This window comes from Poecile atricapillus, assembly GCF_030490865.1.
Source record: "Poecile atricapillus isolate bPoeAtr1 chromosome 36 unlocalized genomic scaffold, bPoeAtr1.hap1 SUPER_36_unloc_10, whole genome shotgun sequence".
NCBI classification, from domain to species: Eukaryota; Metazoa; Chordata; class Aves; order Passeriformes; family Paridae; genus Poecile; species Poecile atricapillus.
In genome coordinates this window covers 1-25,605 of record NW_026708991.1, presented here as the reverse complement: position 1 = coordinate 25,605, position 25,605 = coordinate 1, and the positions used below count along the sequence as shown (strand labels likewise).

The 25,605-nt window shown below is 51.2% G+C and overlaps 1 protein-coding gene and 1 long non-coding RNA gene across 3 annotated transcripts; both read right to left on the bottom strand.

Moving 5' to 3' along the window:
• Positions 1-171: 171 nt before the first annotated feature.
• On the bottom strand, positions 172-20,592 carry EIF4A1 (eukaryotic translation initiation factor 4A1). 2 transcript variants are annotated; one of them, XM_058828459.1, is made up of 12 exons: positions 20,524-20,592; positions 19,852-19,900; positions 18,925-19,057; positions 15,056-15,091; positions 14,251-14,354; positions 11,715-11,883; positions 9,105-9,214; positions 7,120-7,263; positions 4,886-5,023; positions 3,212-3,301; positions 1,521-1,600; positions 172-416 (listed from the first exon to the last, which is right to left on the bottom strand). In XM_058828459.1, the coding sequence occupies exons 1-12, from the start codon at positions 20,544-20,546 to the stop codon at positions 272-274; spliced, it is 1,221 nt and encodes a 406-aa protein (XP_058684442.1). In that variant the 5' UTR covers positions 20,547-20,592; the 3' UTR covers positions 172-271. The 2 variants fall into 2 exon arrangements, with proteins under 2 accessions (XP_058684442.1, XP_058684441.1); XM_058828458.1 differs by lacking the exon at positions 15,056-15,091 and having other exon boundaries at positions 14,251-14,390.
• An 897-nt stretch (positions 20,593-21,489) lies between these two features.
• Positions 21,490-25,007, bottom strand: LOC131574077 (uncharacterized). The gene is made up of 3 exons (XR_009276373.1): positions 24,855-25,007; positions 23,232-23,282; positions 21,490-22,137 (listed from the first exon to the last, which is right to left on the bottom strand). It is a non-coding gene; the product is annotated as an uncharacterized LOC131574077 (long non-coding RNA).
• Positions 25,008-25,605: the final 598 nt, after the last annotated feature.

The following is a 25,605-nucleotide window of genomic DNA, read 5'->3' as shown; positions in this document are numbered from 1 at the left end:
ATTCCCAAAAAATTCCAAAAAAAATTAAAAAAAAATAAAAATAAAAATCCAAAAAAATTCCCAAAAAAGTCCAAAAAAATTCCAAAAAAATTCAAAAAAAAAAGAAAAAAAAATCCAAAAAAAATTAAAAAAAATCCAAAAAAATTCCAAAAAAAACCCAAAAAAATTCCAAAAAAAAATTAAAAAAAAACCCAAAAAAAATCTGAAAAAATCCCAAAAAAAAAGGCAGGAAAGGGCGAAATTTTGGGGTAATTCTGGGGGGATTTGGGGCTCAGATGAGGTCGGCCACGTTGAGCGGCATCTCCTCGATGGCCGTGTTGTAGAAGGTCTCGATGTCCCGCAGCGTCCGTTTGTCCTCCTCCGTCACCATGTTAATGGCAACGCCCTTGCGGCCAAAACGGCCCCCGCGGCCGATCCTGGGGACGGGAAAAAAATGGGAAAATCCATGGGGAATTCCAGGGGAAATCCATGGGGAATTCCAGGGGAAAATCCAGGGGAATTCCAGGGGAAAAAATGGGGAAATTCAGGGGAATTCCAGGGGGAAAAACGGGGAAATACAGGGGAAAATCCATGGGGAATTCAGGGGGAAAATGGGAAAATCCAGGGGAATTCCATGGGAAAAAACAGGAAAATCCAGGGGAATTCCAGGGGAAAATCCAGGGAAAATCCAGGGGAATTCCAGGGGAAAAAATGGGAAAATTTATGGGGAATTCCATGGGAAATCCAGGGGAAAATCCAGGGGAAAATCCAGGGGAAAACCCATGGGGAATTCAGGGGGAAAATGGGAAAATTCAGGGGAATTCCAGGGGGAAAATCCAGGGGGAAAAATGGGAAAATCCATGGGGAATTCCAGGGGAAATTCATGTGGAAAAACGGGAAAATCCAGGGGAAAATCCATGGGGAAAATCCAGGGGAAAATTCAGGGGGAAAATCCAGGGAAAATCCAGGGGAATTCCAGGGGAAAATCCAGGGGGAAAAAACGGGGAATTTATGGGAAAATTCACGAGAAAATCCATGGGGAAAAATGGGAAAATCCATGGGAAATCCATGGGGAAAAACGGGAATTTAGCAGGAAAATCCATGGGAACATTCCCAGGAAAATCCATGGGAAAATCCATGGGGAAAAACGGGAATTTAGCAGGAAAATCCATGGGAAATCCACGGGGAAAAACAGGAATCCAGAGGGAAATTCCACAGGGAAAATCCCATTTTTTTTCCCCGTTTTTACCCCAAATCCTTTAAAATCCCCGGGGTTTTTTGGGCTCCCCTCCCCCACCCGCGGCCCCTCCCCCTCCCCAGCCCCTCCCCCACCCCCAGGGCCCCTCCCCCACCCCCAGGGCCCCTCCCCCACCCCCGGGGCCCCTCCCCCACCCCTTTACTTCCATTTTTTCCCCCATTTTTACCCCAAAACTCCGGGTTTTTTTGGGTTCCCCTCCCCCACCCGCGGCCCCTCCCCCTCCCCAGCCCCTCCCCCACCCCCGGGGCCCCTCCCCCACCCCCGGGGCCCCTCCCCCACCCACCTGTGGATGTAATTCTCGCGGTTGGTGGGGAGGTCGTAGTTGATGACGAGCGAGACCTGCTGGACGTCGATGCCCCGGGCCTGGAGAGGGGAAAATTTGGGGTGAAATCGGCCGGATTTGGGCAAAAATCCAAAATTTTAATGAGTTGAGTTGAAAAAAAATGGAAAAAAATTGAGTTTAAAAGGAGGAAATTGGGGGGAAAATGGGGAAAAATCTTCTGGAGTTTGGGGGAAATAAAAAGAGTAAATTAAGGAAATTTAAATGAAATTAATTGGGAAAAAATTAGGAACTTGGGGGGAAAAATGGGGAAAATTCCCTGGAGTTTGGGGGAAATAAAAACAGTAAATTAATGAAATTTATATAAAATAAATTGGGGAAAAAATGAGGAATTTGGGGGAAAGAAATGGGGAAAATTCCTTAGAGTTTGAGGGAAATAAAAATAGTGAATTAAGGAAATTTAAATAAAATAAATTGGGGGAAAAATGAAGAATTTGGGGGGAAAAAATTGGGAAAATTCTCTGGAATTTGGGGAAAATGAAAATAAGAAATAGAAATATTTAAATGGAAAATATTGGGGGGAAAATGAGGAATTTTGGGGATAAAAATGGGGAAAATTCTCTGGAGTTTGAGGGAAATAAAAACAGTAAATTAAGGAAATTTAAATAGAGTAAACTGGGGAAAAAATGAGGGATTTGGGGGGAAAAAATGGGGAAAAATTCCCTGGAGTTTGGGGAAAATAAAAATAATAAATAAAAATATTTAAATGGAGAAAATTGGGGGGAAAGTGGGGAAAAATCTCTTGGAGTTTGGGGAAAATAAAAATAGTGAATTAAAGAAATTTAAATAAAATAAATTTAAGGAAAAATGAGGAATTTGGGGGAAAAAACCAGGGAAAAACCCCCAGAGTTTTGCAGAAAATAATAATAATAATAATAAATAAAAATATTTAAATGGAGGAAATTGGGGAAAAACAGGGAAAATCCTGAAATTTGGGGAAGAAAGGGGAAAAAAAGGGGCCGAGAAATGCCCAAAAAATGCCATTTTTGGAAGGGTTTTTTGGCCAATTTTTGGGGTTTTTTTTGCCATTTTTGGGAGGGTTTTTTGCCATTTTTGGGAGTTTTTTTGCCATTTTTGGGAGGTTTTTTTGCCATTTTTGGGAGGTTTTTTGCCATTTTTGGGAGGTTTTTTTGCCATTTTTGGGAGGGTTTTTTGCCATTTTTGGGAGGTTTTTTTGCCATTTTTGGGAGGTTTTTTTGCCATTTTTTGGGGTTTTTTTTGCCGTTTTTGGGAGTTTTTTCGCGGGGTTTTTTTTCAGGGGGTGGGGGAGGGGTCCCGGGGGTGGGGGAGGGGTTCACAGGGTGGGGGAGGGGCAGGACTGACCAGCAGCTCGGTGATCAAACCCAGAATTGACAATTTTTTTGGGTTTTTTCGCCGTTTTTGGGAGTTTTTTCGCGGGGTTTTTTTCTCAGGGGGTGGGGGAGGGGTTTCAGGGGGTGGGGGAGGGGTTCACAGGGTGGGGGAGGGGCAGGACTGACCAGCAGCTCGGTGATCAAACCCAGAATTAACATTTTTTTTTATGTTTTCGCCATTTTTGGGAGTTTTTTCGCCGGGTTTTTTTTTCAGGGGGTGGGGGAGGGGTTTCAGGGGTGGGGGAGGGGCTGACAGGAAGGTGGGGGAGGGGCGGCACTGACCAGCAGGTCGGTGGTGATCAGCACCCGGCTGGATCCGGAGCGGAATTCCCGCATGATGACGTCACGCTCCTTCTGGTCCATGTCCCCGTGCTGGGAGAGGGGGCGGGGTCAGAACGGGACACGCCCAGTCCCGGGACACGCCCACAAATGCAGGCCACGCCCACTGATCCCATCCAGTCCCAGGCCACGCCCACAAACGCGGGACACGCCCACAAACACACCCAAGCCACGCCCACTGGCCACACCCAGTCCCAGGCCACGCCCACTGATCCCATCCAGTCCCAGGCCACGCCCACAAATGCGGGACACGCCCACAAACACACCCAAGCCACGCCCACAAACACAGGCCATGCCCACTGACCACACCCAGTCCCAGGCCACGCCCACTGGCCACACCCAGGCCACGCCCACTGGCCACACCCAGGCCATGCCCACAGACCACACCCAGTCCCAGGCCACGCCCAGAAACGCGGGCCACGCCCACTGACCACACCCAGTCCCGGGCCACGCCCACAAACACAGGCCACGCCCACTGACCACACCCAGTCCCGGGCCACGCCCACAAACGCACACACCCACAAACACACCCACAGTCTAAGGCCACGCCCACAAACGCGGGACAAGCCCATTGATCACACACAGGCCACGCCCACCAATCACACCCAGTCCCAGGCCACGCCCACAAACGCAGGACACACCCACTGGCCACACCCAGGCCACGCCCACTGACCACACCCCTCCCGCTTTGATTTCCCCCCTCCCCCACCCTGAGTGACCCCTGAGTGACCCCAGAGTGACCCCAATGACCACTGAGTGACCCCAAGTGACCCCAGAGTGACCCTGAGTGACCCCAAGTGACCCCAGAGTGACCCCTGAGTGACCCCAGTGACCACTGAGTGACCCCAGAGTGACCCCAATGACCACTGAGTGACCCCAAGTGACCCCAGAGTGACCCTGAGTGACCCCAAGTGACCCCAGAGTGACCCCTGAGTGACCCCAGTGACCACTGAGTGACCCCTGAGTGACCCCAATGACCACCACTGACCCTTGAGTGACCCCAGTGACCCCTGAGTGACCCCAATGACCACCACTGACCCTTGAGTGACCCCAGTGACCCCTGAGTGACCCCAATGACCACCACTGACCCTTGAGTGACCCCAGTGACCCCTGAGTGACCCCAATGACCATCACTGACCCCAGAGTGACCCTCACTGACCATTGCGGACACAGTGAAGTCCCTGGCGTGCATTTTCTTGGTCAGCCAGTCCCACTGACCCCTGAGTGACCCCAATGACCCCTGAGTGACCCCTGAGTGACCCCAATGACCCCTGAGTGACCCCAATGACCCCAGAGTGACCCTGAGTGACCATCACTGACCATTGCGGACACGGTGAAGTCTCTCGCGTGCATTTTCTCGGTCAGCCAGTCCCACTGACCCCTGAGTGACCCCTGAGTGACCCCACTGACCCCTGAGTGACCCCAGTGACCCCAATGACCACCACTGACCCCTGAGTGACCCCAGTGACCCTGAGTGACCCTCACTGACCATTGCGGACACGGTGAAGTCCCTGGCGTGCATTTTCTCGGTCAGCCAGTCCCACTGACCCCAGTGACCCCAATGACCCCTGAGTGACCCCAGTGACCCCAGAGTGACCCTGAGTGACCCTCACTGACCATTGCGGACACGGTGAAGTCTCTCGCGTGCATTTTCTCGGTCAGCCAGTCCACCTTGCGCCGGGTGTTGATGAAGATGACCGCCTGCGTGATGGTCAGCGTCTCGTACAGGTCACACAGAGTGTCCAGCTTCCACTCCTGGCCAGAGAGAGTGACCCCTGAGTGACCCCGAGTGACCCCTGAGTGACCATCACTGACCCCTGAGTGACCCCCAGGTCACACAGAGTGTCCAGCTTCCACTCCTGGCCGGAGAGAGTGACCCCTGAGTGACCCCTGAGTGACCTCTGAGTGACCCTGAGTGACCCCTGAGTGACCCCAGTGACCCCCAGGTCACACAGAGTGTCCAGCTTCCACTCCTGGCCGGAGAGAGTGACCCCTGAGTGACCCCTGAGTGACCTCTGAGTGACCCCTGAGTGACCCCTGAGTGACCCCTGAGTGACTCCTGAGTGACCTCTGAGTGACCCCAGTGACCCCTGAGTGACCCCTGAGTAACCCTGAGTGACCTCTGAGTGACCCCTGAGTGACCCTGAGTGACCCCTGAGTGACCCCTGAGTAACCCTGAGTGACCCCTGAGTGACCATCACTGACCCCTGAGTGACCAAAACTGACCCCATGTGACCCCAAACTGTCCCAAACTGACCCTGAGTGACCAGAACTGACCCCAAAGTGACCCCAAAATGACCCCAAAGTGACCTCAAAGTGACCAGAACCGACCCAAACTGACCCAAAGTGACCAGAACTGACCCCAAAATGACCCCAAAGTGACCCCAAAGTGACCTCAAAGTGACCAGAACCGACCCAAACTGACCCAAAGTGACCAGAACTGACCCCAAAATGACCCCAAAGTGACCGCGAAGTGACCCCAAAGTGACCAGAACCAACCCAAAGTGACCAGAACTGACCCCAAAATGACCCCAAAGTGACCCTGAAGTGACCCCAAAGTGACCAGAACCAACCCAAAGTGACCAAACCTGACCCCAAAGTGACCCCAGGTGCCCCCAAAGCCGCCCCTCCCCCCCCAGGCTCTGTCCCCCCCGCTCAGGGGCCGTCCCCACGGTGGGGGAGGGGCGGCCCATGGTCCGGGGGGGTCACTCTGGCATGGGGACACTGCGGGGGGGCCACGGGGCCACCCCACAAATCCTGAGACCATGCGGGGGGACCCCAAATCACCCAAAATCCACCTGAAATGACCCAAAATTCACCTGAAATCACCCAAAATAACCCCAAATTCACTCGAAATGACCCAAAATTCACCTGAAATAACCCAGAATTCACCCAAATTCACCCCAAATTCACTCAAAATCACCCAGATTCACCCAAAATTCACTCGGAATGACCCAAAATTCACCCAAAATAACCCCAAATTCACTCGAAATGACCCAAAATCCACCCAAATTCACCCAAAATTCACCTGGAATAACCCAAAATAACCCCAAGTTCACCCAAAATGACCCAAAATTCACTCGAAATGACCCAAAATTCACCTGAAATAACCCCAAGTTCACCCAAAACATCCCAAAATTCACCCAAAATGACCCCAAACAACCCCAAATTCACCCAAAATTACCCAAAATAACCCCAAATTCACCCAAAATAACCCAAATTCACCCAAAAGAATCTGAAGTTCACCAAAAACCCCAAATTTCAGCCCAAACCCCCCAAATCTTGTCCCCAAACCCCAAAATCTTGACCCCAAACCCCCCAATTTTGCCCCCAAAGCCCCAAATTTTGTCTTCAAACCCCCGAATTTTGCCCTAAAACCCCCAAATCTCATCCTCAGTCACCCAAACTTTGCCCCCAAACCCCGAATTTTATCCCCAAAGCCCCAAATTTCGCCCCCAAACCCCAAATTTTGTCCCCAAACCCCCAAATCTCGACCCCAAACCCCCCAAACTTTGCCCCCAGACCCCGAATTTTGTCCCCAAACCCCCGAATTTTGTCCCCAAACCCCAAATTTTTTCTCCAAACCCCCGAATTTTGTCCCCAACCCCCAAATCTCGACCCCAAACCCCCCAAACTTTGCCCCCAGACCCCAAATTTCGCCCCCAAATCCCCGAATTTCGCCCCCAAACCCCGAATTTCGTCCCCAAACCCCGAATTTCGTCCCCAAATCCCCGAATTTCACCCCCAAATCCCTGAATTTCACCCCCAGACCCCGAATTTCGTCCCCAAACCCCCGAATTTCGCCCCCAGACCCCAAATTTCACCCCCAAACCCCGGATTTGCGTCCCCACCTCCCTCTCGACGTTGATGTAGAACTGGCGGATCCCCTCCAGCGTCAGCTCCTCCTTCTTCACCAGGATCCGGATCGGCTCCCGCATGAACTTCTTGGTCACCTCCAGCACGTCCAGCGGCATCGTGGCCGACAGCAGCACCACCTGCGGGGCCAAAACGGGGTTGGGGACCCCAAAAATGGGCACGGGGACCCCAAAAATGGGCACGGGGACCCCAAAAATGGGCACAGGGACCCCAAAAATCGGGTTGGGGGGCCCAAAAATCAACACATGGACCCCAAAAACGGGCACGGGGACCCCAAAAATGGGCACGGGGACGCCAAAAATGGGGATGGGGACCCCAAAAATGGGGTCTGGGGGCCCAAAAATCAACACAGGGACCCCAAAAATGGGCACAGGGACCCCAAAAATGGGCACGGGGACCCCAAAAATGGGCACAGGGAGCCTGAAAATGGGGCTGGGGGCCCAAAAATGGGCACGGGGACCCCAAAAATGGGGTTGGGGACCCCAAAAATGGGGTTGGGAGCCTGAAAATGGGGTCTGGGAGCCCAAAAATGGGGTTGAGGGGCCCAAAAATGGGGTTGGGAGCCTGAAAATGGGGTTGGGGACCCCAAAAATGGGCACAGGGACCCCAAAATCGGAGTTGGGGACGCAAAAATTGGGGTTGGGGGCCTGAAAATGGGGTCTGGGAGCCAAAAAATGGGGTTTGGGGGCCTGAAAATGGGGTTGGGGGCCCAAAAATGGGGACGGGGACCCCAAAAATGGGCACAGGGACCCCAAAAATGGGGCTGGGAGCCGGAAAATGGGCACAGGGACCCCAAAAATGGGCACAGGGACCCCAAAATCGGGGTTGGGGACGCCAAAATTGGGGTTGGGGGCCTGAAAATGGGGTCTGGGAGCCAAAAAATGGGGCTGGGGACCCCAAAACGGGGTCTGGGACCTCAAAATTGGGGTTTGGGGGCCTGAAATGGGGATGGGGACCCCAAAAATGGGCACAGAGACCCCAAAAATGGGCACAGGGAGCCTGAAAATGGGGTTGGGGGATCCCAAAAATGGGGTTGGGGACCCCAAAACAGGGTCTGGGACCCCAAAATTGGGGTCTGGGGGCCTGAAATGGGGTTGGGGGACCCCAAAATCGGGGTTGGGGACTCGAAATTTGGCTCTGGAAGCTGAAATTGGGGTTTGGGGACCCCAAAATTTGGATCAGGAACCCAAAATCCCCCCAAAACCACCCCGGAAATCCCAAAATTCCCCCAGGATTCCCCAAAATCCCCAAAAATTCCCAAAAAATCCCCCCAAAAAAATTTCAAAAAAGTTCCCCAAAAAATCCCCAAAAAATTCCCCAAAAATTCCCAAAAAATCCCCAACAAATCCCAAAAAATTAAAAAAAAAAATCCCAAAAATTCTTGAATAAATCCCAAAAAATTTCCCAAAAAAAAAACCCCAAAAATTCCCCAAAAAAATCCCAAAACATTCCCAAAAATTCCCCGAAAAATTCCTAAAAGAATTCCCAAAACTCCCCAAAAAATCCCTGAAAAAATCCCAAAAAATTCCCAAAAAATTTCCCAAAAAATCCCAAAAATTCCCAAAAAAATCCCAAAAAATTCCCAAAAATTCCCTCAAAAAATCCCAAAAAATTCCCAAAAAAATCCCCAAAAATTCCCAAAAAATCCCAAAAAAATCCCAAAAAAAATCCCAAAAAATTCCCAAAAAAATCCCAAAAAAACCCCAAAAAATTCCCAAAAAATCCCCAAAAATTCCCAAAATCCCCCCAAATCCCCCCAATCCCCCCTTACCCATCGGAGCCGCCTCCCCCGCGCTTCGGGGTCGTTTTTTTGGGGTGAAATCCGGGAATTTCGGGGTTTTTTCCCCGGGTTTTTTTTATTTTTTGGGATTCTCCCGGATTTTTCTGTTTTCCCGGGAATTCCGGGCAGGGGATTTTGGGGAATTTTGGGGAATTTTGGGGCGATTTGGGGCTCCCCCACCTGCGTGTTCCCGCTCAGCTTCTGGAAGATGTCGTAGATCTGGTCCTTGAAGCCGCGGCTCAGCATCTCATCGGCCTCGTCCAGCACGAACATCTTGATGAACTTTGGGGCTAAAAAACGGGAATTCGGGAAAATCCCGGCAATTCCGGGGTTCAGGGGAGAATTCCGGGGTTTGGGGGAAAAATTCCGGGGGTTTTGGGGAAAAATTCCGGGGGTTTGGGGGAGAATTCCGGGGTTTTGGGGGGAATTTCGGGGGTTTTGGGGAAAAATTCCGGGGTTTGGGGGAAATTTCGGGGGTTTTGGGGGGAATTTCGGGGTTTTGGGGAAAAATTCTGGGGTTTTGGGGAAAATTCCGGGGGTTTTGGGGAAAAATTCTGGGGGTTTTGGGGGGAATTCCGGGAGTTTTGGGGGAAATTCCGGGGTTTTGGGGGGAATTTTGGGGGTTTTGGGAAAAATTCCAGGGGTTTTGGGGAAAAATTCCGGGATTTTGGGGGAAATTTCGGGGTTTTGGGGGGAATTTTGGGGGTTTTGGGGAGGGAAAATGGGGATTTTCGGTGGGAATTGGGGAGGATTTTGGGGAATTTTGGGGAATTTGGGGGATTTTTGAGGGTCCCAAAGTGGAATTTGGGGAATTCCCAAGGAATTTTGGGGATTCCCGGGAAAATTTTGGGGATCCCCGGGGTGGTTTTGGGGTGGATTTGAGGTTTTTTGGGGTTTCCAGGGTGGATTTTTGAGGTTTTTGGGGTTTTCAAGGTGGATTTTTTGGGGATTTTGGGGTTTTTTGGGGATTTTGGGGTTTTTTTGGGTTTTTTGGGGCTTCCAGGGTGAATTTTGGGGTTTTTTGGGGTTTTTTGGGGTTTCCAAGGTGGATTTTGGGGTTTTTTGGGTTTTCCAGGGTGAATTTTTTGGGATTTTTGGGGTTTTTTGGGGTTTTCAGGGTGGATTTTTTTGGGTTTTTTGGGGTTTCCAGGGTGGATTTTTGATGATTTTGGGTTTTTTGGGGGTTTTTTGGGGTTTACAGAGTGGATTTTTGGGTTTTTTGGGGTTTCCAGGGTGGATTTTTGATGATTTTGGGTTTTTTGGGGGTTTTTTGGGGTTTACAGAGTGGATTTTTGGGTTTTTTGGGTTTCCAAGGTGGATTTTGGGGTTTTTTGGGGTTTCCAAGGTGGATTTTTGATGATTTTGGGGTTTTTTTGGGGTTTTTTGGGGTTCCCCCTCAGTCCTTGCGCTGATCAGCCCCCGGGTTTGGGGTCGGGGCCGGGCAGGACGCGGGGCCGGGACCCCCCCCCGGGGTCAGGTGACACGCAGCTCATCACAGGGGGGACCCCACCCCAAAATTCCCAAAATTCCAAGAATTCCCCAAATTCCCAAAAATTCCCATCCCAAAAAACCGGGAAAACCCAAAAAAACCCCAAAAACGGGGAAAAAACAGCAAAAATTGAGATTTTTTAAACAAAAAACCCCAAATTCGGGACCCACCCCCAAGGTCAGCTCATCACAGGGGGGACCCCACCCCAAAATTCCCCAAATTCCCAAAATTCCCAAAAATCCCAAAAATTCCCCATCCCAAAAAATGGGGAAAACCCAAAAAAACCCCAAAAACGGGGGAAAAAACAACAAAAATTGAGATTTTTTAAACTAAAAACCCCAAATTCGGGACCCACCTCCAAGGTCAGCTCATCACAGGGGGGACCCCACCCCAAAATTCCCCAAATTCCCAAAATTCCCAAAAATCCCAAAAATTCCCCATCCCAAAAAATGGGGAAAACCCAAAAAAACCCCAAAAACGGGGAAAAAAACAGCAAAAATTGACATTTTTTAAACTAAAAACCCCAAATTTGGATTTTCTATCAGGGTCAGCCCCAAAATTCCCCAAAATGGGGAAAACCCCCAAAAAAACCCCAAAAAACAGGAAAAAAGCCCAAATTCCCAAATTTGGGCTCAATTCCAGGGATTTTGGTGCTGCTCACGCAGGGTTTTGCCATTTTTGGGTATTCTGGGGGTGTTTTTTGGGGTTTTCAGGGTGGCTGATCCCGTTTTTGGGGTGAATTTGTGGATTTTTGGCTTCACTCACAGAGATACTGGCGGTTGAACCCATTAATCTCATTTTTAACCCATTTTTAACCCATTTTAATCCGGATTTTCACCGTTTTTGGTCACAATACAGCCATTTTTTGGGGTTTTCGGGGTGGCTGATCCCGTTTTTGGGGTGAATTTGGGGTTTTCAGGGTCGCTGATCCCGTTTTTGGGGTGAATTCCTGCGATTTCGGGTTCACTCACAGAGATAGCGGCGGTTGAGCCAATCTTGGGCTGTCATATCTCATTTTTAACCCATTTTAACCCAGTTTTTTACCATTTTTGGGTATTCTGGGTGTGTTTCTTGGGGTTTTCGGGGTGGCTGATCCCGTTTTTGGGGTGAATTTGTGGATTTTTGGCTCCACTCACAGAGGTAGCGGCGGTTGAGCCAATCTTGGACTGATTAATCTCATTTTTAACCCATTTTAACCCGGATTTTCACTGTTTTTGGTTACAATAAGACCATTTTCTGGGGTTTTTAAGGCTCCAGATCCCGTTTTTGGGGTGAATTTGTGGATTTTTGGCTCCACTCACAGAGATATCGGCGGTTGAGCATGTCGAAGACGCGTCCCGGCGTCCCCACCACCACGTGCGGCGCCTCCAGCTGCAGTTTCTGCACCTCGGCGCGGACGTTGGTGCCGCCGATGCAGGCGTGGCACGAGGCCCCCATGTAGTCCCCGAGCGCCATCACCACCTTCTGGATCTGTGACGTCAGCCGTGACGTCACCAGTGACGTCAGCGAGGGGAAAAAACCCCGAATCCCCGCGGTGATCCCGTTAAAAAAGCCCAAAATTCCATAAAAAAACCCGAAATCCCGTTAAAAAAACTCAAAATCCCATTGAAAACCTCAAAATCCCATTAAAAACCCCGAAATCCCCGCGCTGATCCCGTTAAAAAATCAAAAATCTCATTAAAAACCCTGAAATCCCGTTAAAAACGCCAAAGAATTCCCAAAAAGTCCCTTAAAAATTCCCTAAAAAAATCCGACAAAAGTGGCCAAAAAATTCACTAAAAAATCCCAAAAACAAATTCCCCAAAAATCCCAGAAAAGTTTTCACAAAAATTCCCATTAATTCCCTCAAAAATTCCCTAAAAAATCCCCAAAAAAATCCCTTAAAAAATCCCCAAAGTTCCCTCAAAAATTCCCCAAAAATTCCCTAAAAAATTCCCCAAAAATTCCCTAAAATTCCCTAAAAAATCCCCCCCAAATTCCCTAAAAAAAAATCCCAAAAAATTCCTTCAAAAATCTCCCAAAATTCCCACAAAAATCCCCCAAAAATTCCCTCAAAAACCCCAAAAAATTTCCTTTAAAAAAAATCCCAAAAATTCCCATAAAAAATCCCCCCAAAATTCCCACAAAAAATCCCAGAAATTCCCTTTAAAAAATCCCAAATTCCCCCCAAAATTCCCCCAAAATTCCCTAAAACATTCCCCAAAAATTCCCTTAAAAAATCCCCCCAAATTCCCACAAAAATCCCCCAAAAAATTCCCCAAAAAATTCCAAAAATTCCCTAAAAAAATCCTAAAAAAAACTTCCCAAAAAATTTCAAAAATTCCCTTAAAAAAATCCCAAAAATTCCCTAAAAAAATCCCAAAAATTCCCATAAAAATTCCCATTAAATGCCCTCAAAAATCCCCAAAAATTCTCTAAAAAAATCCCAAAAATTCCCATAAAAATTCCCATTAAATTCCCTCAAAAATCCCCCAAAAAATCCCCCCAAAAATTCCCTAAAAAATCCCCAAAATTCCCATAAAAATTCCCTAAAAAATCCCAAAAATTCCCATAAAAATTCCCGTTAAATGCCCTCAAAAATCCCCAAAAAATTCCCTAAAGAAATCCCAAAATTCCCAAAAATTCCCCCAAAAATTCCCCAAATTCCCCCCAAAAATTCCCATTAAATTCCCTCAAAAATCCCAAAAAAAATCCCAAAATTCCCCAAATTCCCCCCAAAAATTCAATTTTCCCCCCCCCGTTGGCTCCGTGACGTCACCGATGACGTCACCGCTGACGTCACGGCGCGCTCAGGTGTGCCCCAGGTATGAACCAGTTTGGCCACTGGGCCGGACTGGGATGAACTGGGAGCTGCTGCTCTGCCCCCGCCGGATTCGGGACCGGGGCCAGGGGGGGCCCCGCCCTGCCCAGGCGGCCGGGGGATACTGGGATGGACTGGGATGGACTGGGATGGACTGGGATGGACTGGGATGGACTGGGATATACTGGGATGTACTGGGATATACTGGGATATACTGGTTTGGACTGGTTTGGACCGGTTTGGATAGGTTTGGACTGGTTTTTACTGGTTTACACTGGTCCAGATGGATTCAGACTGGTTTTTACTGGGTTATACTGGTTTGGATCAATTTGGACCTGTTTTTACTGGGTTATACTGGTTTGGACTGGTTTGGACCTGTTTTTACTGGTTTACACTGGTCCGGATGGATTCGGACTGGTTTTTACTGGGTTACACTGGTTTGGACCTGTTTTTACTGGGTTATACTGGTTTGGACTGGTTTCTACTGGGTTATACTGGTCTGGATCGATCCAGACTGGTTTTTACTGGTTTGGACTGGGTTAGAGCGGCACGGACCGGTTTAGACTGGTTTTTACTGGGTTATACTGGTCTTTACTGGGTTATACTGGTTTGGACTGGGTTATACTGGTTTGGACCAGACTGCACCCACCCAAGCTGGTTTATACTGGTCTGAACTGGTTTATACTGGTCCAAACTGGTTTATACTGGTCCAAACTGGTTTATACTGGTCCAAACTGGTTCGAACCAGTCCAAACTAATTTATACTGGTCCAAACTGGTCCAAACTGGTCCGAACTGGTTTGAACTGGTCCAAACTGGTTTGAACTGGTCCAAACTGGTCCCGCACCGGTGCCACCCCCCCTCCAGCAGCCACAAGGGGGCGCCACCCCCACCCGTCCCCGCACCCCCCACCGGTCCCAACTGGTTTAAACTGGTTTGTACTGGTTTGTACTGGTTTAAACTGGTTTGTACTGGTTTGTACTGGTTTAAACCGGTTTGTACTGGTTTGTACTGGTTTGTACTGGTTTGTACTGGTACCTGCTGGGCGAGCTCGCGGGTGGGGGCCAGCACCAGCGCCTGGGTGGCCTTGAGCTCCAGCTCCACCTGCTGCAGGATGGAGATGGCGAAGGTGGCGGTTTTACCTGTGCCGGATTGCGCCTGCGCGATGACGTCATAACCTGAAACAGAACAGGTGTGTACAGGTGTGTACAGGTGTGTCAGTTACAGGTTTTACCTGTGCCGGACTGCGCCTGCGCGATGACGTCATAACCTGTACAGGTGAGAGAGAACAGGTGTGTTACAGGTGTGTACAGGTGTGTCAGTTACAGGTTTTACCTGTGCCGGACTGTGCCTGCGCGATGACGTCATAACCTGTACAGGTGAGAGAGAACAGGTGTGTTACAGGTGTGTACAGGTGTGTCACAGGCGGTTTTACCTGTGCCCGACTGCGCCTGCGCGATGACGTCATAGCCTGAGAGAGAACAGGTGTGTTACACATGTGTACAGGTGTGTCAGGTACAGGTGTATCACAGGTTTTACCTGTGCCCGACTGCGCCTGCACGATGACGTCATAACCTGGGGATACAGGTGTGAACAGGTGTGTTACAGGTGTGTTACAGGTGTGTCAGTTACAGGTTTTACCTGTGCCCGACTGCGCCTGCGCAATGACGTCATAACCTGTACAGGTGAGAGAGAACAGGTGTGTTACACGTGTGTACAGGTGTGTCAGTTACAGGTTTTACCTGTGCCTGACTGTGCCTGCGCGATGACGTCATAACCTGTACAGGTGAGAGAGAACAGGTGTGTTACAGGTGTGTACAGGTGTGTCAGTTACAGGTTTTACCTGTGCCCGACTGCGCCTGCGCGATGACGTCATAACCTGGGGATACAGGTGTGAACAGGTGTGTTACAGGTGTGTACAGGTGTGTCAGGTACAGGTGTATCACAGGTTTTACCTGTGCCGGACTGCGCCTGCGCGATGACGTCATAGCCTGTACAGGTGAGAGAGAACAGGTGTGTTACAGGTGTGTTACACGTGTGTCAGTTACAGGTTTTACCTGTGCCCGACTGCGCCTGCGCGATGACGTCATAACCTGGGGATACAGGTGTGTACAGGTGTGTCACAGGTGTGTCACAGGCGGTTTTACCTGTGCCCGACTGTGCCTGCGCGATGACGTCATAACCTGTACAGGTGAGACACAACAGGTGTGTCCAGGTGTGTCACACGTGTGTTACATGTGTGTACAGGTGTGTCACAGGTGTGTCACAGGTGTGTACAGGTGTGTGTGTGTGTCCAGGTGTGTCACAGGTGTGTTACAGGTGTGTCCAGGTGTGTTCTCACCTTTAATACAGGGCAGGATTGCTCTCTGCTGGATGGCCGAGGGTTTCTCGAAGCCGTGTCTGTACTGGGGGCACTGGGGCTGTACTGGGGCTGTACTGGGATGAACTGGGATGAACTGGGAGCACTGGTTACACCTGTCCAGGTGTGTTCTCACCTTTAATACACGGCAGGATCGCTCTCTGCTGGATGGCCGAGGGTTTCTCGAAGCCGTAGGCTGGACTGGGGGCACTGGGGCTGTACCGGGGGCACTGGGGCTGTACTGGGCTGTACTGGGATGAACTGGGATCACCTGTCCAGGTGTTCTCACCTTTAATACAAGGTAATATCGCTCTCTGCTGGATGGCCGAGGGTTTCTCGAAGCCGTAGGCTGTACTGGGATGGACTGGGCTGTACTGGGATGAACTGGGCTGTACTGGGATGAACTGGGACAGGTGTTCTCACCTTTAATACAGGGCAGAATCGCTCTCTGCTGGATGGCCGAGGGTTTCTCGAAGCCGTAGGCTGTACTGGGATGGACTGGGGGCACTGGGGCTGTACCGGGCTGTACTGGGCTGTACTGGGCTGTACTGGTTTATACTGGTTACACCTGTCCAGGTGTGTTCTCACCTTTAATACACGGCAGGATCGCTCTCTGCTGGATGGCCGAGGGTTTCTCGAAGCCGTAGGCTGGACTGGGGGCACTGGGGCTGTACCGGGGGCACTGGGGCTGTACTGGGCTGTACTGGGATGAACTGGGATCACCTGTCCAGGTGTTCTCACCTTTAATACAAGGTAATATCGCTCTCTGCTGGATGGCCGAGGGTTTCTCGAAGCCGTAGGCTGTACTGGGATGGACTGGGCTGTACTGGGATGAACTGGGCTGTACTGGGATGAACTGGGACAGGTGTTCTCACCTTTAATACAGGGCAGAATCGCTCTCTGCTGGATGGCCGAGGGTTTCTCGAAGCCGTAGGCTGTACTGGGATGGACTGGGGGCACTGGGGCTGTACCGGGCTGTACTGGGCTGTACTGGGCTGTACTGGTTTATACTGGTTACACCTGTCCAGGTGTGTTCTCACCTTTAATACACGGCAGGATCGCTCTCTGCTGGATGGCCGAGGGTTTCTCGAAGCCGTGTCTGTACTGGGGGCACTGGGGCAGTACCGGGCTGTACTGGGACGAACTGGGATGAACTGGGAGCACTGGTTACACCTGTCCAGGTGTGTTCTCACCTTTAATACACGGCAGGATTGCTCTCTGCTGGATGGCCGAGGGTTTCTCGAAGCCGTAGGCTGGACTGGGGGCACTGGGGCTGTACTGGGGGCACTGGGGCTGTACCGGGCTGTACCGGGCTGTACCGGGCTGTACTGGGCTGTACTGGTTTATACTGGTTACACCTGTCCAGGTGTGTTTTTACCTTTGATACACGGCAGGATCGCTCTCTGCTGGATGGCCGAGGGTTTCTCGAAGCCGTAGGCTGTACTGGGGGCACTGGGGGCACTGGGGCTGTACTGGGCTGTACTGGGAGCACTGGTTTATACTGGGATCACCTGTCCAGGTGTGTTTTTACCTTTAATACACGGCAGGATCGCTCTCTGCTGGATGGCTGAGGGTTTCTCGAAGCCGTGCCTGTACTGGAGGCACTGGGGGCACTGGGGCTGTACCGGGGGCACTGGGGCTGTACTGGGCTGTACTGGGATGAACTGGGATCACCTGTCCAGGTGTGTTCTCACCTTTGATACAGGGTAATATCGCTCTCTGCTGGATGGCCGAGGGTTTCTCGAAGCCGTAGGCTGTACTGGGATGGACTGGGAGCACTGGGGCTGTACCGGGGGCACTGGGGCTGTACTGGTTTATACTGGTTTATACTGGAACAGGTGTTTTTACCTTTAATACAGGGTAATATCGCTCTCTGCTGGATGGCCGAGGGTTTCTCGAAGCCGTAGGCTGTACTGGGAGCACTGGGGCTGTACTGGGAGCACTGGGGCTGTACCGGGCTGTACTGGGATGAACTGGGATCACCTGTCCAGGTGTGTTCTCACCTTTGATACAAGGTAAAATCGCTCTCTGCTGGATGGCCGAGGGTTTCTCGAAGCCGTGCCTGTACTGGGATGGACTGGGGGCACTGGGGCTGTACCGGGCTGTACTGGGCTGTACTGGGATGAACTGGTTTATACTGGTTACACCTGTCCAGGTGTGTTCTCACCTTTAATACAGGGTAAAATCGCTCTCTGCTGGATGGCCGAGGGTTTCTCGAAGCCGTGTCTGTACTGGGATGGACTGGGAGCACTGGGGCTGTACCGGGCTGTACCGGGCTGTACTGGGATAGGACTGGGCTGTACTGGGATGAACTGGGATGAACTGGGACAGGTGTTTTTACCTTTGATACAGGGTAGAATGGCTCTCTGCTGGATGGCCGAGGGTTTCTCGAAGCCGTGTCTGTACTGGGATGGACTGGGGCTGTACTGGGAGCACTGGGGGCACTGGGGCAGTACCAGGCTGTACTGGGATGAACTGGGATGAACTGGGACAGGTGTTTTTACCTTTAATACAAGGTAATATCGCTCTCTGCTGGATGGCCGAGGGTTTCTCGAAGCCGTAGGCTGTACTGGGATGGACTGGGAGCACTGGGGCTGTACTGGGGGCACTGGGGCTGTACCGGGCTGTACTGGGATGAACTGGGAGCACTGGTTTATACTGGTTACACCTGTCCAGGTGTGTTTTTACCTTTAATACAGGGTAATATCGCTCTCTGCTGGATGGCCGAGGGTTTCTCGAAGCCGTGTCTGGACTGGGATGGACTGGGGGCACTGGGGCAGTACCGGGCTGTACTGGGATAGGACTGGGCTGTACTGGGATGAACTGGGATGAACTGGGACAGGTGTTTTTACCTTTGATACAGGGTAGAATGGCTCTCTGCTGGATGGCCGAGGGTTTCTCGAAGCCGTGTCTGTACTGGGATGGACTGGGGCTGTACTGGGAGCACTGGGGGCACTGGGGCAGTACCAGGCTGTACTGGGATGAACTGGGATGAACTGGGACAGGTGTTTTTACCTTTAATACAAGGTAATATCGCTCTCTGCTGGATGGCCGAGGGTTTCTCGAAGCCGTAGGCTGTACTGGGATGGACTGGGAGCACTGGGGCTGTACTGGGGGCACTGGGGCTGTACCGGGCTGTACTGGGATGAACTGGGAGCACTGGTTTATACTGGTTACACCTGTCCAGGTGTGTTTTTACCTTTAATACAGGGTAATATCGCTCTCTGCTGGATGGCCGAGGGTTTCTCGAAGCCGTGTCTGGACTGGGATGGACTGGGGGCACTGGGGCAGTACCGGGCTGTACTGGGATGTACTGGGATGAACTGGGATCACCTGTCCAGGTGTGTTTTTACCTTTAATACAGGGTAATATCGCTCTCTGCTGGATGGCCGAGGGTTTCTCGAAGCCGTAGGCGTAGATCCCGCGCAGCAGCGCCTCCGACAGGTTCATCTCATCAAAGCTGTCCACGACCTCGTGCCAGTTACTCTGCACCAGTACGGACCAGTACGGACCAGTAAGGACCGGTACAAACCCCCACAGACCAGTACAGACCAGTATGGACCAGTACAAACCCCCATAGACCGGTACAGACCAGTACAGACCAGTACAGACCAGCCCCAGGAAGGACAGAGCCTCAACCCAGTCCATCCCAGTTTGGCTCCAACCCCTCCCAGTCCATCCCAGTTTGGCTCCAACCCCTCCCAGTCCATCCCAGTTCGGCTCCAACCCCTCCCAGTCCATCCCAGTTTGGTTCAGGCCCCTCCCAGTCCATCCCAGTTCAGCTCCAACCCTTCCCAGTCCATCCCAGTTTGGTTTGGAGCCCTCCCAGTTCAACCCTGACCCATCCCAGTTTAACTCCAACCCATCCCAGCCTGTCCGAAACCCCTCCCAGTTCCTCCCAGTAAGACCTGAACCCCTCCCAGTCCCTCCCAGTCCCTCCCAGTAAGACCTGAACCCCTCCCAGTCCCTCCCAGTAAGGCCCAAACCCCTCCCAGTTCCTCCCAGTAAGGCTCAAACCCCTCCCAGTTCATCCCAGTCCATCCCAGTTTGGCTCCAACCCCTCCCAGTCCATCCCAGTAAGGCTCAAACCCCTCCCAGTCCCTCCCAGTTCCTCCCAGTAAGGCCCAAACCCCTCCCAGTCCATCCCAGTCGCTCCCAGTAAGGCTCAAACCCCTCCCAGTCCATCCCAGTCCCTCCCAGTCACTCCCAGTAAGGCCCGAACCCCTCCCAGTTCCTCCCAGTCCATCCCAGTAAGGCCCAAACCCCTCCCAGTTCCTGACCTCGATGACCCCGTCCGGCTCCATCCCCTCCGGGCCGCTCTCGCGAGATCTGCCGATGGGGAAAGGGGGGGGCGAGAAGAGGCGCCGTCATGACGTCATCGCGGCCGCGCCGTGACGTCACCGGCGCCGCGCATTTCCCGCGGTTTTTTTTTTAATTTATTAATTTCCCCTCCCCCTCCCCACGTGACCGGAAGTGGCTCCGGCCCCTCCCCCTCCGACCACGCGGCGCCGCCGGAAGCGGCTCCGGTCGAGGCCCCGCCCACTTCCGGTTCAGTCATCACCCCCCCCCCCCCCCCGGGCCTGGGCCAATCGGCGCTCGCGCCGCGCGTGACGTCAGCGCGCACGCCGGGACAATGGAGGCGCGCGCGCGGCGCCGACCACGTGGGCGGGGGCCGGGGGGGGGGGGAGGGGAGGGGAACCGCGAGTGGGAAAAAAACCGGGAAAAACCGGGGAAAAAACCGGGAAAAAACCCGCGGGAAACGGCGGCGGGAGCGGCGGGGGAGCGGCGGGGAGCGGAACCGAGCGGGAAAAGGGAAAACCCCGCCGGGTTTCCCCTCAGGAAATGGCGGCGGGAACGGGAGATCGCGGCCCCGCCGCTGCCCCCCCCTCACCCCCCGCGGGGTCCCCGTGGCCCGGGCAGGCCCCGCGCCCCTCCCCCCGCCGCTATCGCACCGACTGTCGTGACTCGCCGACATCTCCGGGCTCCGCTCAGGGCCCCCCCCGCCCGCCGCCGCCTTAAGAAGCGCCCGGGCCGCGCCCCCCCCGCGCCGCCATTGGTCCGCTCCGCCCGGGCCACGCCCACATCGCGCTCTGATTGGTCAGTGCCGCAAAGCCGCGCCCGCTCTCTGCGCTGATTGGCTGATGCCGCTGAAGCCACGCCCCCCGCGCCGCGCTCATTCACACAAGGGAAAAGGGGGCGGGGCCAAGCACGGAAGGGGCGGGGCCGGAGCGAACCACGTGGGGGGAGGGGAGGGGGGGTTCGGCCGCCCCTCCCCCACCGGGGGGACCCCGAAATGAACCGGGGGGGGGGAAGGGGAGAGGATCGGGACCCCCCCACAGAGAAAAAAACGGGGGAGGGGCTCTTAAAGGGGCCGCGCCCCGGAATGGCGCGGGGTGGGGGAGGGGGAGCCGCCCCTCCCCCTCCCTCCGGCGAGGGTGGAACCCCCAAAATCCCCCAAAATCCCCCCAAAAACGGCCCCAAATCCCCCCAAAACCCCCGAAAACGACCCCAAATACCCCAAAATTTCCCCAAATCTCCCAAAATCCCCCCAAAATTCTCCCAAACCCCTCCCAAACCCCCCCAAAACCCCCCCAAATCCCCCCAAAATCCCCCCAAAATTCTCCAAAACCCCCCCAAAACCCCCCCAAAATCCCCCCCAAAACGCCCCTCCCCCACCCCCAAATTCCCTTCCCAAGAAATCCCCAAATTCCCGATTTTTCACCGTTTCCGCTCTCTTTTTATTCCCAAGATTTTTATTATTTTTATTTTTATTCTTTTTATTTTTATTTTTATTTTTCCTTTTCCCGCCCTCGGGTTAAAAACGGGGGGAAGGGGGGGGGGGGGGAGGGGGAGGGGAAATTTGGGAGCCCCTCCCCCACCCTAAAATCCACCCCCTCCCCCCCCAAAAAAATCCCCTCCCCCACCCCCCCCCAGAACCGAAATTTGGGGGAAATTCGGGGAAATTTGGGGAAATTCGGGACATTTTTCAGCGTTTTTGGAGACGGGAGGAGGAATTCGGGGAATTTTGGGAATTTTTCCGGGATTTTGGGAATTTTTCCGGGATTTTGGGGGATTTAAAATTTAAAATTTTGGGGGATCCTCCCACACCCCTCCCCTGCCCCCCAAAAAATTCCCATTTTTCCTCAATTTTTGCTCAATTTTTGCTCAATTTTGGGGTTTTTTTCCTCGGCCATTTTCCGGCTTTTCCTCGGAATTCCGGGAATTCCAGGAGCTCCCGAAATTTTGGGACCTTCCCAAAAAATCCCCAAAATTCCCCAAAACCCCAAAATTCCCCAAAATTCCCCAAAAAATTCCCCAAAACCCCCAAATTTTCCCAAATTCGGCCGTTCCTGGGTGGATTTTTCCGGGGTTTTTTTGGGGATTTTTGGGGTTTTTTTTCCCCTGGGATTTTTTGGGGATTTTTTTGGGGTGAATCCCCGGGTTTTTGGGTTTTCTCAGAGGGCGAGCTGGCAGTGGCAGAGCTCCTTGTACATCAGGCGGCGCAGGTGGGGCATGTCCTGCTGCGTGAAGCTGAAGGGCCGCCCCAGAGCCAGGAATTTGCAGTACTGGAACCAAAATCCCGCAAAAAAAAAATCATTTAGGACAAAATAAAAATAATTAAAAATAAAATTTGGGGGGTTTGGGGAAGGGAAAATAAAAATTGGGAAGGAAAAAAGCAGAAAAAATTGAATTTTTCGTGGATTTTCCGCTTGGGAAGGTGGAAAAATTCGGATTTTTGAGGTGGGAATTGAACACAAATCTCACTGGAAATATCCCAGTTTCACACCGAAAAAATTGTTAAAAATTATCTTAAAATTTAAATGAAATCCTGCACATAAAATGCTCCAAAATCCTCTTAAAATCACCCAAAATCCACCCAAAAAAAAATCCCAAAAAAACACCCAAAAAGTCCCCGAAATCCACCCAAAAAAACACCCAAAATCCACCCAAAAAAGACCCAAAAAAACACCCAAAAAAATCCCCAAAATCCACCCAAAAAAAACCCCAAAATCCACCCAAAAAATCCCCAAAATCCACCCAAAAAATCCCCAAAATCCACCCAAAAAAACCCCCAAAATTCACCCAAAAAAATCCCCCAAAAAACACCCAAAAAAATCCCCAAAATCCACCCAAAAAATCCCCAAAATCCACCCAAAAAAAATCCCAAAATCTACCCAAAAAAACCCCCAAAATTCACCCAAAAAAATCCCCAAAATCCACCAAAAAAATCCCAAAATCCACCCAAAAAAATCCCCAAAATCCACCCCAAAAAGACCCAAAAAAACCCAAAAAAAATCCCCCAAAATCCACCCAAGAAGTCCCAAAAAAACACCCAAAGAAATCCGCAAAATCCACCCAAAAAAGACCCAAAAAACACCCAAAAAATCCCCAAAAGCCACCCAAAAAAATCCCAGAAAATGCCCCTGAAAACCCTCCCAAAATCCCCCCAAAACCCCCCAAAAAACCCCAAAATCCCCAGAATAAAAACAATAAAAAATCCCCCAGAATCCCCAAAAAATCCGAAAATCTCCCCAAAAAAAACCCTGAAAAATCCCAAAAAACTCCCCAAAAATCCCCAAAATTCCCCAAAATCCCCAAAATCTCCCAAAAATCCCCAAATTTCCCAAAATCCCCCAAAATTCCCCCAAATCCCCCTCACCTGCAGCACGAAGGCGCCGCAGTCGCTGTCGTTGTTCTGCCGGGCGACGTTCTGGGGAAAAAAAACCAAATTTGGCCGTTTTGGGGGGATTTTGGGGGTAATTTTGGGAGATTTTTGGGGGGATTTTTAGGGATTTTTTTTGGGTAATTTTGGGTGGTTTTTGGGGGATTTTTCGGGATTTTTTTGGGGTAATTTTGGGTGGTTTTGGAGCCTCCCAGGATGGATTTTTGTGGGGAATTTTGGGTGTTTTTTGGGGTGATTTTTAGGGATTTTTTGGGGAATTTTGGGAGATTTTTGGGGGGATTTTTAGGGATTTTTTGGGGTAATTTTGGGTGGTTTTGGGGTGATTTTTAGGGATTTTTTGGGGAATTTTGGGAGATTTTTGGGGGATTTTTAGGGATTTTTTTGGGGTAATTTTGGGTGGTTTTGGAGCCTCCCAGGATGGATTTTTTTTGGGTAATTTTGGGTGTTTTTTGGGGGATTTTTAGGGATTTTTTTGGGGTAATTTTGGGTGGTTTTGGAGCCTCCCAGGATGGATTTTTTTAGGGGTAATTTTGGGTGGTTTTGGGGTGATTTTTAGGGATTTTTAGGGGAATTTTGGGTGTTTTTTGGGGGATTTTTAGGGATTTTTTTGGGGTAATTTTGGGTGGTTTTGGAGCCTCCCAGGACGTATTTTCGTGAGGATTTTTAGGCATTATCATTACAGGGATTTATTAACATTTATAATTAAAATTATGGGGAATTTTGGCAGTTTCCAGAGCCAAATTTTGGAATATTTTTGGGATATTTTGGGAATATTTTTAATGCATTTTTGGGGATAATTTTAGGGATTTTTTTGGAATATTTTTGAGGTGTTTTTTAGGATTATTTTGGGGATATTTTGGGATTATTTTGGGGTATTTTGGGAGCGTCCCAGGGTGGGATTTTGGGTGGGATTTTGGGTGAATTTTAGTAGATTTTGGGATGATTTTGGGATGATTTTGGGCGGATTTTGGGATGATTTTGGGATGATTTTGGGTGGGATTTTGGGTGGGATTTCGGGTAGACTTTGGGATGATTTTGGGTGGATTTTGGGCAGGATTTTGGGTGAATTTTGGGTAGATTTTGGGATGATTTTGGGATGATTTTGGGCGGATTTTGGGATGATTTTGGGATGATTTTGGGTGGGATTTTGGGTGGGATTTCGGGTAGACTTTGGGATGATTTTGGGTGGATTTTGGGCAGGATTTTGGGTGAATTTTGGGTAGATTTTGGGATGATTTTGGGATGATTTTGGGCGGATTTTGGGATGATTTTGGGTGAACTTTGGATGGGATTTCGGGTGGATTTTGGGATGATTTTGGGTGAATTTTGGGATGATTTTGGGATGATTTTGGGTGGATTTTGGGTAGATTTTGGGATGATTTTGGGATGATTTTGGGATGATTTTGGGTGGGATTTTGGGTGGGATTTCCGGTAGATTTTAGGATGATTTTGGGTGAATTTTGGGATAATTTTGGGTGGATTTTGGGATGATTTTGGGATGATTTTGGGAGAATTTTGGGTGGGATTTCAAGTAGATTTTGGGCAGATTTTGGGCAGATTTTGGGTGGATTTGGGCCGTTTTTGGGGCTCCCCAATCACCATTTTGAAGGCTCCCCTCCAGCCCTCGCGGAAATCCGGCCGCTCCTTCTTGTCCGCCTCGGCCTGGAGGTAGCGGCAGATGTGCTGGGGGCGGGGCCAAAGGGGGCGTGGTCAGCGAGGGGCGGGGCCAAACGGGGCATGGCCAATCCCCCACACCCACCCCAGGCTCCTCCTCCGAGCTCCGCCCATGAAAAGCCCCGCCCACAACGCCAAATATGGTCATGGCCCAAAGCCCCGCCCACAATGCAAAATATGGTCATGGCCCAAAAGCCCCGCCCACAATGCCAAGTATGGTCATGGCCCAAAAGCCACACCCACAATGCCAAATATGGTCATGGCCCAAAGCCCCGCCCACAATGCCAAATATGGTCATGGCCCAAAAGCCCCGCCCACAAAAAGCCCCGCCCACAAAAAGCCCCGCCCACAATGCCAAATATGGTCATGACCCAGAAGCCACGCCCACAATGCCAAATATGGTCATGGCCCAAAGCCACGCCCACAATGCCAAATATGGTCACGGCTCTGCCAAGGCCACGCCCCTCAGGAGTGATGGCCACGCCCCCATTTGGGGCCACGCCCTTTCCCGTTTAACCCTTCTCACGCCGGAATTCAGAAGTTTTTTATATGCAAATTTTCACGGATTTCGGTTAATCTGAGCTAATTTAAATGCCTGGCCACGCCCCCTTCTTGTCTGGCCACGCCCCCATTTAACCCTTCCCGTCACCAAACCCGTCCCGAACCACAAATAAAA